Source organism: Bombus affinis, chromosome 12 (genome assembly GCF_024516045.1).
Source record: "Bombus affinis isolate iyBomAffi1 chromosome 12, iyBomAffi1.2, whole genome shotgun sequence".
In the NCBI taxonomy this organism is placed as follows: Eukaryota; Metazoa; Arthropoda; class Insecta; order Hymenoptera; family Apidae; genus Bombus; species Bombus affinis.
In genome coordinates, this window is record NC_066355.1 from 9154618 (window position 1) to 9170525 (window position 15908).

Below are 15908 nucleotides of genomic sequence, written 5' to 3' on the forward strand. Positions count from 1 at the left end.
GTATCTCAATAATAGGAAATCAGTTTTTCCGAAGATTTACGATAGAGTATCTCCTCAAACGCGCGGCGTGGTTCCGAGAAGCTTCGATAGAAACCATAATCCATCTAATACGAGCAATTTCCCTTTGATTCGACGTATCTGTCTCGTTAAAGCCTTTCCAAAAATTCGCACGTTTCTCGTGACGAGGGGACGAAATTGGCAAAGCCACCGTGAGGACAGGTGCGCGACCATCGATTCGTGTAATCGACACGCGACCACTACCTTACATAGTCTTTATTCCTTTGACGAAGCGGAAGGCGGCCGTTTCATTCGTATGTCGGCTAACTGTGGAAAAAGAGTGGAAAGAGTCGTTGTTCTTGGTCGTTGAAAGACAGTCACTGACGCTGAAACAGTGGACGAGCAACCGTATCGTCCAGGTCCATTTAGATTTAGCCGGCGTTAGGTGTTTACGAGTTTTTAATTGAACGTAAATATTCGCAGGTGCAGCTGGTGGAACCGCTCCACAGCTCGTCCACGGATCTCCGCCGCTATTACGAACCAACTTGCGTATATATACGTATATATGTATATCGAGCGTATCTTGCTTTCAATGTAAGCTTTCGTCGTAAAAGGAGCACTTAGGTTGTTAGAAGTATGCCGCACGGTGTAAATTTATCGGCTCGCGCGTTCGCTCGTTGGCGAATTTCGCCAAGTACCGTTCGCCTTCTTGGTCCCTGCGCCTCTCGTAAAACGCTGCGCGACTAAATTACGACAGGCACTAGCTGCCTAAGACCTGTATCAACCGGCGTTTCGCGAATACCGCGAATAAATAATATCGAGCTCGCGCAGGTGAGAGCCGCGTGTGTGGCCACCTGAGAGAAGCCTGCCTTCTTCCATCCTCTTCTCGCGATTCAATCCCTTATTCTCGAACGATTGATGCTGCTGAAGCGACGCAAATAGCGAACGCCCGGCCATTTTCACCTACCGAAGATTCTACGTAAGCGTCGTGGAAAATAACTTTTCATAGCAAGCTTTCATTGTATATTGGTACAGGTCAATTTTATGGAGTTTGAGAAAATATAAGGAGTAATCATCGTTCTTCAAATAAGATACTTAGTTTCACGTGCAATGGTATCAGAAAAATTCTGACAATCCAGTCACGTTCCTAATGTTTCCTAATATTCCTAATATATTAGTATCGTAAGTTCTAGTATCGCTATCAATATTACATGCAGTATAAATACATTACATAGCGTAGCACAAGTTTCACTAGCAGTATCATTACGCTTCGCGCAATCTTCCTGTTCACCGCGACGCTCTTTATTCTAACAAAATAACAGGATCGTTGATTCATAAACAATGAAAGTTGAACGCTTTAATCGTTAATCCGGCATATAACCTGGAGCGGCGTGTAAACGTCGATTCTATTAATCTCAGAGGTCGTAGGGCAACACAAAGGCTCCATCGTCAGGGCGTTCGGTGACAGGCGATACAAAACCATCCTATTCTGAACGATGGTCGAGCGATAGGTCCGTCAAAAGGTTCATCCATCAGTAGCACGTCGTATCGTAGTTGTCGAAGACTGATGACTCCCGCCAGATGTTGCGCGACATAGCACAGCCTTGGATAGACCCCTGCATGAAACTTTTCGCAGGTTTCGTGGGTCCATCGAAACCCTATCAAAATCCTGGTTCAACCGGTGGATCATTTAAATGCTAATATTCGGTTAATTTATCGTTCGTACGATTGCCCTTCTCGGCTGCGCGGTGACGCTACTTACTTAGACTTTCGTAATTGAAAGAAAGCCGCCGACTAGGACCACCGTGGCAGTGCTGGTGATAAAACGTGGAATATACGGGAACGAGAAGCTCTCAGAAGGCTGATCTAGGAGCCGAATAATATATCGAACGATCGGCCACGCTGGTCTACCTGGCCGAACAATAAACACGACTATCCGACCCCGCCCCTCGCGCGACCTCTGGACGCGAGCGCGAAAGATCCTCGGACAAATGGCGTGGAAAATATTGTCGTTATAGCCGGGCCACTTTGAAATATAGGCGGACCGACTTCTACGAGATGACGGGACGCGACATCGATTAAGGCAGAGGTTGCCGTTTCGTAAGTTGGATGAAAATTAACAGCGGTCCCTCAGGCTGTTGCTTTCTCGAACGAGTTGCGATTTCTGTCTTGATTCGATGGTTTCCGTTATGGCTTTTATAATATGTACACCCCCATGTGCACATAAGTATTAGGATAGTTAGAAGATGAGGTAAGCTTGAAATATCGTTAGGAAGTTATTTCGGTATAATTAAGGACCTTTGAGAATTACCGTCTAGTTCGAAGACTTAGATTAATTCATTGTCGATGTAGTTTGTTTGCCAGGAATAAATATTTCCAAGGAGTTTTATATTTATAGTGCTTCAAAGTGCAAGAAATATATGTTTTCATGAGGATATTGTACAGAGAAACGTGAAAACAAAACGTAGGAATAAAAGGTAGATAGCAAACGGGGAAGTACTCTGCTCGTTGATATAAAATTCGTTTGCGTATCTCCTATAAAAAGGAAAGGAAAAGGAGAGCAAACGAAACGAACGACGAGGAGAAAGAAGAAAAGAAATGTAGGGAATTTTTAATATCCTCGTAACGTTAATTTAATCGAACATTGAAGCTGCTTCCTCGAGCAAACGTAAAGTTTTACGTTCGTCAGTCCTTTAGAACGGCCAGTTAAATTTTGCTTGCGCAAGAGGCGAGCATCGTCTCGAATAGGAGAAGGGTGAAACTGGCCGTAGACACGGAGGAAATGAAAGACGTTCAAAACGGGTCACCTTTCCGAAATTAGAAGCGTTCTAAAAGGAGTAAACGACTAGCCGGGCGATAGATCGGACACTTGGCCGCTAATTGGCTGCAGAATTTTATGTACCACTAAATTACTCGATGCAAATGCGATGACTTCCGTCCCCCAGATCCCGGAGATATTCCAGAAGCACGCGCAACAACACGCCGCTTCCCGTAACAGATTTACGCCAGCCTCATTATCCTAATGAAGACGTAACGTCTGAAAAACGAGCCGCGATTTTTGTCGAAAAGCAATTGCCCTATCGAAAAAATTTACCTCATTGTCGCTGTCTTCGGAACAAGTGGATACGCCTCGGTTCTTGCCCGTCTGCGAATCTACTTGTAAAATGAACTCGTGGAACGTACCGATACAGTGGCTGGACGAAGTATTTGTAAACTTACTATAGAAAACTCGTAAGTACGTATCGTGCGGATTATATAAAACATTTTCAAATTTCATTGACGCAAATTACATTGATTTAAAAATCTGAAAATCTACGTAAATCCAATTCAATTGATTCTTTTTCTTCTCGATCGATCCTTTTTTCTCAGATTAGTCTTTTTTGTTATTCAAATGTTCTTCTATTTGCTACATGCTATTGTATTGTATTTGTACATGCTATTGTAATATATTATTTTGTTATATGTCGTATTTATTCTAATATCACGCGTCCCTTTTGTTTCACTGTTTGGATCTGTTTGCGGATTGTTCGATTCACGGGCAATTTCAAAAAAATTCGACGTAAATAATTAAAATCCGTTTCAATAGATTATTGACTTTGATATCGAATTGATTCAAAGCCGTGGACCTCGATCCCATCTCCAGAGCGAGGAAAATCGAGAGGATCGATGTTTCTCGTGTTTTTTGATGACATTTAGTACGATCATTTTCTCGTTTCCTCTCGGAGACCGAAGTCAATTCGATTATACAGAGGAAGGAACGCTGTCAGCGGGAAGCTATTGCCTTGGACTTCGGCTCCGCTTTAATCTGTCGTCGAGTTAACACGAACCGGGCGCGAGTCCAAGAGGATCGAAGCTACCGACGCAAAATCGGTGGGTACCGGAGGCGATAAAGCGTTTAGGGCGGTCAAACATGCTCCGTTTCTTCGTCAAACGTATACTCGGCCGAGGATAAACGGCGTTAACTGGCTACGAATTATAACAAACTTGTAGTGCGCGATTAATATTCCGAACAGCGAGGGGTGACAGATTTACGAGTGTTAATGAATCGGTAGCCTGGCCATTTTTCTCCCTGTCGTTTCTCTTCTCTGCGCTCACCAACCGATTTCGATCGTGGCAACGTTCTCTAAGACTTTGCTCCCTTTGCTCCACTGCCCTTTGGTTACGTGGGTGCCCCGTTCTATACCCGGAAATCATTAGGTCCAAGGGCAATTTGAAATTTGTCGAGGGGCTATACGGAGGCCAAAAAACTCGGTGGCGAGCAACAACACGATGGAAGAGAAAAAAGCGAGGAAGAAGTAGAAGAAGAAGCAGCCTTCTCTCTGTGTTCCCTCCGGTCGCTCGATAGCCGAATAAATTTGGGCAGCTCCCTGTTTTGGCCCCGGGCCACGGTTACAGCGAGGTAGACTTTTTCGGATATACGATCGGACCTTTCGTAACGCGCGGCGCGCACATCGGACAGACGAGGGACGCCGCGACCAGGGACGAAGGGCGAAACAGAGATAGCCGAGTCGCTCTCTCACGATGGATTTAATTAAAAAACATAATTTAGAAGGGAGGATAACAGGTAGCTGCCGCCTGGTGGGAACTAACGGAGGCTCTTCTTGGTCGCGGTGCAGCCTTGGTTACTCATGAATAAAATTATTAATCCCGTCTCCCGACCAAAGTTTCTATCGTGTCCGATGAGCTTCTCTATGTTTCGTTTCCCAATAGCCGTGCAACAACGTCCACGAAACCTGATTCCACGATGTCCGATCATGGAAATTTACCCTCTTTCGAATTCTCTGAAGTAGACTAGCACGATCCGCCATAGTGAATCTACCATAATACATAAATTTCTTCCCTTAACTTTAACGTAAGGTATAGAGAATCGCCACTGACACGCGATCACTTACGAAGGAATTTCTTCTAAAAAATTCATTCAGACTGCGAGATGTAAGAGCCGCTTGAAAATCAAACACGCGAATCTCATCGATTTCGATCGATCGAAAATAATGGATTCTACTTAAATTCCCCTTTACGTATCGGTAAACGTATAAACGTGTAAAAGACGTACGAATTTCTAGTTAACGTTGAAGAAATAGAATAAGAAAAGGAGACTACAAAATCTTCAAAAATAATGAAATAATCTCTCGTTCGGTCGATATGTACACGTAAACAGCGCTAAATATATACAGTGGTTCTCATTTTTCAATGAACAATTCTTCTAAAAGTTTCTACGTTTCATTTCCATGGTATTAATACCGAGTGTTATATAAATGATATTCGTGCAATCTCGTCGATCGATAAATACACAATTGAGGACTCTTGAGAAATCGAATCGGAGAAAACAACGATGTTTTCGCGATGAAGAACACCATCCGCGAAGCAAATAGTGTGTAGGAAGGAATAATAAGTTCTCGGCGCTCGTAGAAGGGTTCGAAAGCGGTAGCGGCGTTTTATCGGGTGAAGTCTGCGTGTCGGTGCAGTTGCATGCGGAGGCCGATAAACAAATAATTAGCATTAGAAACGAGGCACGATATCATGGCGATCTCTCAGCTCGCCACGTATCCCAAAGGGACGCGTCGAGCCGAACCAGAGTTGTAACGACGCCGTTTACCGTCATCAACCGCTGTATTCGTGGTCCGTACACGTTCATCTTTTTTTTCTGCTGTTGGCCGGAGGAAGCAATTAACAGAAAATATGAAAATCTGGCGAACGACGTCGCTCGCAAGCGCGCGTACGCGTCTCGTTTTAATTTAATCTCTCGCGGTCGCTTTTACTGCCGCGCCAAGTTGTTACGGAAGAGCTTATTTTTACAACCCCGCGCCAAGCTGCTTTTATAGGAACCAGATCGATATTAAGATTGCGTAGCAGTCCGTTTCCCATGGCGGACCATAGCACAGAAGCGAATCGCTTGTGAAACTTTACTGCACGGTTTATGAGTACTATTTTGCGAGCGAGATATCAGTCCAACTGCCAGCGAACGAAGATAAGTAGCGACACTCGGAATTCATCGAGATTCGAGAGGAAACTCGAAACTATGCGCTAGTTTTGTGACTCGAGTTCGAAACTCTGGGGATTCGAGTGAGCTGTAATTCGGATAAATAATTTACGATATCGTGACGACGTAAAATTATTTTTATGCGACAATACGGTTAAATTTATACTTAGCTTGGGTGTACTTTATCAGGTTAAGCTTTTTAATGAAATAAAATCAAAATTTAATTACGTATTATAGTTCGAATGGCATCACGCGCCGATACAAAATCCCGATGGATCGAGCGTTCTTCTAATAATCTAGAACGAATACCACGATTCGTAGGGAATGGGAAAATCCTACGGTATTGTCGGTATTAATAGCCTAATACTCTAAAACCAGACGAGAAAAATATGACAAGCTCACTTTTGTGGATTTTCCTACCTCTACGATACTTGGTGGTTAAAAAGAAGTAGTTTAATACGAAATAATGGAAGGAGGAAATAATCTGATAGATCTGGGATTTGGTAATTGCTGTTCCATTGAAAATGACCAATACGACTTATCGTATTTTCCATTCATAGTCTACGCTTATTTACGTCGTTGAGAAGCTCTCGAAATCTGCGATTCGGAAAAACGAGCGTACCGTTTGGACGATCTCTCTAAAGAGAAACGCAGGTGGATCCAATCAGAAGCAGCTCGAGGCAGGTGCCAGTGAGGAGCCGGTGGTCAATGCCTCTCGAAAACGACCGACGCTTTTTACACGGAAACCAGCGAACACCGTCGACTAATTTCGCGTCCAGCTCTATTACCGGACCTTCTTTTTCGTTTTCTTCTTTTTTTTTTTTTTTTATTTTTTTGCCCCGATACTTTAATTGTCTTTTCGGGATAAGAGAAAGAATCGTGTCGTTTCGATCGGAATTATACGAATCCTTTGGAAATGTATTTGGATAGTGGAACCAAAAACGTCTCCATTTGTGGTTTGATGAGGAGAGAGAGAAAGAAGGTTGACGCGTAGACGTCGGATGCGGTTTGCCACACGCCTAGTTGCTTCGACACCCTACGGTTTACCGGGTTCGCACCCTCGCTTCAGTCGACCGTTGTGCGAACCCCGCGTTCAGCTGTCGCGTGGCTCTTGCTTTCGCTCTGACACCCACCGGTTCCGTTTTGTTTCAGCCGTTCGCCAACCCTGTCGCTTTCTCTTTACGTCGTCTATAGCCGAACGATTGACTCTTTTCTTCTATACCTTCAATTATGTGTGAGAATGTTAGAATTGGAATACAATCGCTGATCATTGATTTCGGATCACGTAAAACGCTTATCCTCTGATAATCTACACATCTCTATACGTTTCTATAGCTTGAATTATTAATAACGTAATATTCTAAATGGCAAATTGTCTGTGACTAATCAAATTATTATTTGATATATGGACTCGCACAATTTATTATCGTATACGATATTTTTATCGTTTCTTCGAAGAACATTCCCGTGCTCTCGTAATTAGACAATTCATGCAACTTGAACGTTATGCAAAATCTATCAAGCCCGAGAAGATCGTTTGAGTACTCATCCCTCTTCGTTCTATTAGGTTGTCCGAAAAGTTTCTTTCCTTTCATAAGGTGATAATAGATGAACAACAATTTCTGTTTTATATTATCTTATTGAATTAGGTGTGATCCATTTCGTTCTATTTCTATCATTACGTTCGTGGATAATTCGATAAACTAATATAAAACATTGCGCGTCTATTATTTCCTTATGAAACGAAAGAAACTTTTCGGACAAGCTAATACTATCGTTTGATGATTCGAAATCAATTTTTATCAGAAATTCCAAGCGATTGATAAAATGACGAGAACGTAGAACGTATGATACAGGCCATGCCTGCGAGAACATAAACTATGATCTTTAGACGCTAAAAACATATAATAATTTTAATTTTAATAATTACATTTATATTATATTATATAAAAAAATTCTCCCAGCGTGTTCAACTGCACCAAAGAACTTGGAAATGTCAAAAATTCTACGTTGGTATCGATTCGTAAAATCTCTCGAGCTCGTCTACTCCAGGATATCGATGAATCTCTTCGAACACGCGATGAATTCCTTTCGTTACACACGTCGAGCCAATTCGACACGCCGTCCCCTGTTCACTCGAACGTAAGTTTCGCGCGAGAAACATGGACAAAGTCGATTCGTCTACGCTGTACGGCAAACGTACCGACAAATTCTTCGTTCCCTTCGCACTCTACTTTCCTGTTTCCTCGAAACGTTTGACCCGCTCATTGTCGGAACTTTACGACGACCTGCATCTTCGAAAGGACTCGGCTGGTGTTACGTAGTTCTCGGAAGATTGCCAGCCAAGAGAAGCGAGGAAGAAGGGAGACGACGATGCTGCCTGGTTTTAATTTATGCGCGGCACAGCCGAAGGCGTTATTAGTCCTAGCTGGCTAGGATGGGCGTGACGTCACGCGGCTAAAACAAAGGATTCTAGCCGTGCCCAACCTACGATGGCTCTCTTTCAACTGTGCCGACAGCAGGCCGCGAACCTGAGACGGATCTCGCTCGCAATCCCGCGCTTTCGATCTTATGCAGACGAGCGATTCTTCTCTCGCGCGTTCACGCTGCGCGGAAGTGGAATTTTTCCTTTCAACGCTATACTATAATAATCGTAAGTTGCAAAGTTGATTTTTACGCGAAGATAGCATGGAACGGACGATCGAATCTCTGTAAAAATCCTCCGTTCAACGATAACGAGACTGTGGACTTTTACGCGTTTGTGGGAGATTTGGCGGTTCCAAATTGCATAGAAAAAGTACGTGAAATATCGAAAGCGTGGTACTCGTTACGATATCTAGCAGGTAAAGCAAACTTCTGCTTAGACTTGATTACTCGAATTATATTTGTAAAAATATAACTGAAAGAAACGTCCGACCGGTGAATAAGCAAGACGCGGCAAAATTCGTTCATTTGCGATTATCGTACGTGCGACTTTATCGCTTTCTTCGTTGTCACGATTCGTTCTTTCTATTCGCCTCACCCACAAAGCTGTCTAATAGGAATCGCTCGAGTTCGCTAGAGCAAACGAAGACGTGGGCGCGCAAGCCTATGTCGCCTGCGTGCGTAACATGCATAAAACATAAATAGTTGCCGAAGAATCGCGACGATCGAAAGACGACAGGTATAAGGAGAGACGAGCGAGCGTGTATCGGCGACTGGAAGGCGCCTCGCGCTCGTGCATTGCTAGCACGAAATAACGACTCCTTTTCGTTCTGCGCGATATAATTACAGACCGGTGTGCCAGTTAATATCGTCCTAATCGATAAGCCTATTAACGCGCTTTACGCGTTCTCGTTAATCTGCTATCACAACGATCATCCACCGCGATATCCACTCTTCGAGATAAGAAGTCTGACATCGCGAGCAGATCGATTTGAGAGGCGTTGACGCGATATACATGCATCGTATCGGAAACTCGTGACCTAAACAGCGGACTACATTATCCGGTGTAAGTGGAACGAGCATTTTCTCTACAGCGGTCGCGGAATGAGCGAGGATATAGAGTGGAGAAAGGAAGGCAGAGCAGGCTAATTGAGAGACGTCGTTGTCTCCACCAGGCCACTGTCATATCGTTCCGCCGGATCAATACGTAGCCTGCCTACAACCTGCACTCACGAAGCTCGAAGAGGGCGTGGCTCGTACACCACCGGCCGAGAGATACTCTCTCCCCTTCATCCTCCTACTTCCCTCTCTTTCACTCGTCCTCTCCTCTCTCTCTCTTTCTCTCTCTGTTTCTCTCTTCCTTCTTCAAGCAGCTTTCTCACCCCACAGCAGCAAAGAGTCGAAAGGACGGGGTCGTCTTCCACCCCCGTTGCGGCGAAACCGCGGCGAGCAAGCGCCAAAGTTCGTCTTGCTATTCGTCGACGCCTCGAAACGAGAGCCATCGCGTTCTCGACTCTCCCTTTTCCAGGATTGTCCTTCGATAACGCTGGGGATTACGAGGGGGCCGACGAGAAGCTTCGGATGGAAATTTTGAAACGACGCTAACGAGGCTCGATACACGAGCTCCGTCAAAGAGTTCCGACAGGGTGAAAGAGTCGACGACCCGAGGCAGAACGACTCCGAGATTTTTTTAAAGAGCGGAACAGGAAAGGAGCTCGCCGTTGACCGCAACCGTGGTTATTACCCTGGCAACCTTGCCCGAAGTTACAGCACGGGGTGACCACGGATTGGTAGAGCTCTCTCTCTCTCTCTTTCTGTCTCTGTCTCTGTCACGGTGTTGCTCTTTGTCTGGATCGTCGAAGGGTGCGCGCACCCGTTGTCTTTGGTCGGTGTTGGTGCAAGGTTTGAACCGCGTGGGGGCGTGTCGCCTCGATGGCGCCGGCTGCTAATGGCTGCGCGGCCCGCCAGACTTTAATTTCCTGCCGCTTCCGCGGACCCTTTGCCTTTACCTTTCTACGTCCGAATCCGCTTCGGACCCTCGCCAGCCTCCAGCCTTTCGGTAGCTACCGAGGCTCGCTCGTCTTTCCTTCGCTACTCGAAAACGGCGTCTCGATAATTTGTGTACGATCGACTTTCGCCGTCGGAGCGGCGCTGGAGTTGGAAAAACGCGAGGTACGAAAGTCATTAGGGTATAGGGTGCGGAAGATTTCGTTGTTGTCGATCGTGGAGCAAGGGAAACGGAGGTAGACGGTGAGTGGAATGGAGTCGGGCTTGACGATAGTTTCGGGTAATCTTGGATCTCTCTCCTAGGATAGGACCGGCAATTTAGTGTCATTATATATCCTCGGGGGAAGCCTCGGTTCCGGCGGCCGGTGGCGAGCGAGCACGGTTTCTTTTTTGGGTCGATTTAGCTGCGATTATGGCCGCATCGAGCGTCCGGTGGATTTCGATATTACGAGCTGCGTTACCTTGAGAAAGCGTCTCAATCGAGCGGGCGATTTCGCCCGGGATCGATATACACGCGGGCGCCTAATTCGCGAAGCCCGCCGAAACTCGTTATTATCGGCTTGCGTAATCGTATCGGAAGAGTGGATCGTAATTCCGAGGTAACACCTGCTCGGGAACGCGTTTCGCCGTAATAAAATCGTGGCCAGCGTGCCGTGCTGTACTCGATCGATCGATCGAACGAGAACGATCTACCGAAGAAGAATTGGACGGAATCGAGTCGTGATCCGTTGCTTGTTTTTTCTTGTTTCAGGATCATCCGGGTTTACGAGGTACACCGTTGGCGATGCTCGCGGCTCAGTGCAACAAATTGAGCAGCAAGAGTCCACCGCCTTTGGCCGACGCAGCGGTGGGCAAAGGTTTCCATCCGTGGAAGAAGAGTCCGCAGAGCAGTGGCAGCTCGCCGCAGCACTCCGCTGGAAGCGGTGGCGGCGGAGGCGGAGGAGGTGGGGGAGGGGGAGGGGGCGGGGGTGGAGGAGGAGGTGGATGCACAACGACCGGAGTCAGTCAAAGACCGGCGGCGACGAGCAGCGCCGGCAGCACGACCGGCGGCTACGCGAGAGCGCCGGTGACTTCCTGCGCGTCGACCGCGCCTCAATACGGCAGCGACCTGTACTTTCCTGGAACAGCGAGCGCCCAACCGGCCGGCGATCCGCATCATCATCAAAGCAGCCTGCTCGGAAAGGTCGAGGGAGCGACCTTGGGCTCGGTGTACGGCCGACATCCGTACGAGTCGTGGCCGTTCAACGCGATGCCGGGCGCGACACACGGCGGTATCAAAGCGAGCGACGGTTGGTGGGACGTTCACGGGGCCGCGACAGCCGGCGGATGGCTGGACGTAGGCAGCACGGTCGGCGTCGGTGTGCATGCCGCGCAAATGGCCAACTACTCGGCCGACTACTCGACGAGCCTAGCGCTCGCGGGCAATCATTTGCTGACCACCGCGACCACCGCCGGCCACAATCTCCTTCAAGACACGTACAAATCGATGTTGCCGGGAGGCCCTCCCGGGTTCGGGCTCCACCATCACGCGGCCGCGACGGCGAGCGCGAGCGCCGGTGCCGGTAGCCCTCAGGGGAGCGGCGGCGGCGTCGGCGTTGGGGCAGGCGGCGTTAGCCAAGCCCCGTCGCCGCGCTCCCAAAGACGCTACACCGGACGTGCGACCTGCGACTGTCCGAATTGTCAAGAAGCCGAGAGACTCGGTCCGGCCGGCGTACATCTCAGGAAGAAGAACATCCATAGCTGTCACATACCCGGCTGCGGTAAGGTCTACGGGAAAACGTCGCATCTGAAGGCCCACTTACGGTGGCACACTGGTGAGCGACCGTTTGTTTGCAACTGGCTTTTCTGTGGCAAGCGGTTCACACGTTCGGATGAGTTGCAGCGGCACCTTCGAACCCACACCGGCGAAAAGAGATTCGCCTGCCCGGTCTGCAACAAGCGGTTCATGCGCAGCGACCATCTCGCGAAGCACGTCAAGACCCACAGCAGCAGCAGCAGCAGCAGCGGCAGCAAGGGCAAGGGGGGAGCGGGGAGCTCGTCAGCCGAGTCCTGCTCAGACAGCGAGGACAACGGGAGTCAGCAGAGTCCCACTTCCAGCTCGGTGCCGCCGCAGCCGCAGCCGCCGCCGCCGCCGCAGCAGCAGCAGCAGCAGCCACCGCAGCAACCGGCCCAACCGGCTCAGGCCCAGCACCAGCAGCAGCAGCAGCAGCAGCAGCAGCAGGCTCTGGTGGCGGCGGCGGCGGCGGCAGCGGCAGCGGCAGCGGCGGTGGCGGCGGGCCAGGACACCACCAACAACACCACATCCCAGACCACCACCACCACCAGTCTCGGCCATCAGCCGACAACGCCCATGACCCCAATACAGATGACCCCTCCACCTCTGACCCCACACCATCCCCACCACCCGCATCTCCCTCCTCTAATGCACCATCCGCATCATCACGCAACCTCCGTCCCGGCGGCGGCCCACCACCCGCACGCGGGGATGAGCATGCACTGAGCCCGGTGGGGCCCGGAGCCGGTGCCTGCAGTTCCGCTGCCGCAACGGCCCTGGGCTCCCCCTTATCCTACCCCCTCAACCTGAACCTCGTCCAGAATCACGCCGCTGCTCACCAGACCATCGCTCACCATCACGCCACCTCCACCTCTGCCTCCGCAAACACCGCTCCTACCCATCACCAACACCAGAACCATCATCACCATCACCATCATCACCACCATCACCATCAACACCAACACCAACAGCAACAGCACTCGCGTCAAAGTAATTCCTATTCCGTGCAACAGAATCCTGGCACGCCGGGGACCGCGCAGACTCCCTCACCCTCGTCCCCCGCGCCTGTACATAGTCTCTAGGTTGACGCGTCGCCACTCTACTAAGCCCTTCGTTCCATCGGTCGCCCATTCTCTACCGCCCCTGCTACCTGTATTTTCCCTCTCGGTAGATCGGGCAGCGATCCTCTCGAACGGTGCTTCGACTAAACGACGCTCGTTCCCCCCGACCTTTCGACTTTTCACGCTGTTCGTCGAATACGATTTCATTCGATTCTTCGTCTTTCCGCTCGAACGAGTCTCTCTCTGTACAGTCGCGATCGCTGCCTCGTCCACCGATTCTCTTCTTCTCTCTCCCTCGTCCCCTTTTGCCCACAGTTCGAGCCTTCACCAACGCACCCGAGATACTTACCGACTCTCCGTTACTTGTAAATACTTATACATAGCGCGTGAGAAAGATATTATATTAATTATGCGGTGTAATGTTAAGCGGTGTAAAAAAAATTCTATATAACGCACTGTCGTCCTGTATCATACACTGATACGTTCGTAGACACACACCCATACACACACGCACGCACACACACACACACACCTACACACAGCCACGTACACACATACACACGCGCAGAACAATTAAAGAAAATGCATGAAAGACGTGTTGGGCGCGTGTCGTATCGTTCTCGTGTTTGTCTTCAACCCCCCCCCCCCTAGAATTTTGGGGGGCGTGCGATCAGAAAACTGACTCAACGAACGACACGCGTACGATTCTCGAATCGTACAGCATTCACAGAATTTGCTCCGAGCAGGTTCCAAACGTCGCGAATCCTGAAGAACCAGGCAGGTTTTATCGTATCAAAGAGGAGACCGTAAAGTACTATATTACGGTCGTTTCTCCCTTAGATTGCGTTTGGAACTTGAATCTCGGACGTGATTCACGCGTCGATCGACGAATTCCCTTCGATCTTGATATCACTATATTATGGATTAATTATTATGAATTAATTAATTGATTAATTAATTAATTATTAATTATTATCATTAATTATTATTAATAATTATTATTGATGTATTATTATAAAAATTATAAATTCATTTTAAGAGAGATAAAGAGAAAATAAACGATGCTTTTGTGAGTAACGATGTGCCTGGATGATTCTCTCTTCGTGATCGTGTTTCTCCACTAAACGTCTATCGTCCCTTAGCTCTGCCCCAGCTCCTGCTGCTGCGACGCTTTGGTCAACCCGTAACGCCATCCGCGGAAGACGTCCTGGTTGCGTATCGCATCCCCCTCGCTTCCCATCGACGAAGGATGCACCTTCAATCGATACGGTTCTATCGTAATCGGCGACAGAGTAAGTTCATCAATTCCAGTCGTTCTCATTGTCAGCCCTCCTAACGAGTAACGTCTGACTTCGTTCGTTTTCGATCCGTCGAAATACATATTCGATACGCTGATCGCGATTTCCGAGGAAAGTGGAAAATTTTCGAGTCACCGATTACGTCGAAGTTTTCCGCGTTGGCAGAAAAGTAGCGAGAGTTAACCAGGAACTCGACAAATTTTCGAAAATCAGACTTTAAGCGGAGAAATTTCACTGTACAGTGTGGCAATCCAATTTCTTGAAATTGAATTTTGTAGCAATAAAATTTTGGAACAGAAAACAACGAAAGTATAGGGATCTATCGTAGAATTGGGAATTGAATTGTAATATTTAAAAATACTAAGAGAAATATCGCTGATTGATTAGATGTGATACCGACAAATAATATTTTATTTTCGATCTTTCAAGCCGATTTTCTCAAAAGTAAAATACCCACGATGATTTTATCTATTCTAATTTTGCATCTTACTTCGAGCCCTAACTGTTAAAATCCCTCACCGCGAATATCTAAATTGTCTAAGTAGATAATCAATATTTCTGCAAATATTCGTGATTACGTTTCGTTTATCGTTGATAATAAAAGTATATTACACTTCCGAATGTATTTCCTAAAATTACAAGAACCAGAACATGACCTGTAGCCGAGACTTTATCTCTAATCAACTATGCCAATCAACAGACTGATGTTTCTCATTAATATACATAACAAAGTTGAGTTGATACGTTCAATAAACAATACAGTGACACGAAAAAAATATATCTGTAACTTGAAAACTTAAAGCTCAATTTATTTCTATACGTAGGATGTTTCTCAAAGCGAAAAAATCTACCGCTGTACATAGTTTCGACTAAATCGTCGATCCGAAGGTCTCGCACTCTCCTCGTTAACGCTCTACACGCGTTCGACGAAACAAAAGATTAATAACTTAGTTGCACGCGCAATTTGCATTAAAATTATTAGCCAGCGGTTTCTCCCTTTGTCGGTTCGCGAACGAAATCGGCCGCGGCGGTTCTCTTTTTCTCCCGACGATCTCCTTACCGTGATTAACCCGAAAAGGGTTTTTATCCACTCCCCGATATATTCCTGTTGGCCTATTTCTGCCGGTCCAAAGACCGCTCGCTACGTATCCGAGCACTCGCCGTTATTACCGAGGATGACTCGGCTTGTTCGAACCCTGGCCCGAGCCCTTCCTTCGCTAATGCCTAAATAATGACGTATATACGCGACATGCAGCCTTATAAGCTTCGATAAATTTAATTACCCTCGGTTCCCGACCGCTACGTCCACGCGTAATTTACTTTTAATCGCGTGCTCGAAGAAAATCCACCGAATCGAACTACATTTT

The 15908-nt window shown here is 47.4% G+C and overlaps 1 protein-coding gene across 1 annotated transcript in view; it reads left to right on the top strand.

The window, feature by feature from the left end:
* LOC126922697 (transcription factor Sp9-like) overlaps positions 1–15639 on the top strand; it is a 47025-nt gene extending 31386 nt beyond the window's left edge. Inside the window, exons 2-3 of the mRNA XM_050735517.1 lie at positions 11160–12222; positions 12291–15639. Coding sequence (XP_050591474.1) covers positions 11160–12222; positions 12291–13264 — 2037 coding nt within the window. The 3' untranslated portion in view covers positions 13265–15639. The remainder of the gene's footprint in view (positions 1–11159; positions 12223–12290) is intronic.
* Positions 15640–15908: the final 269 nt, after the last annotated feature.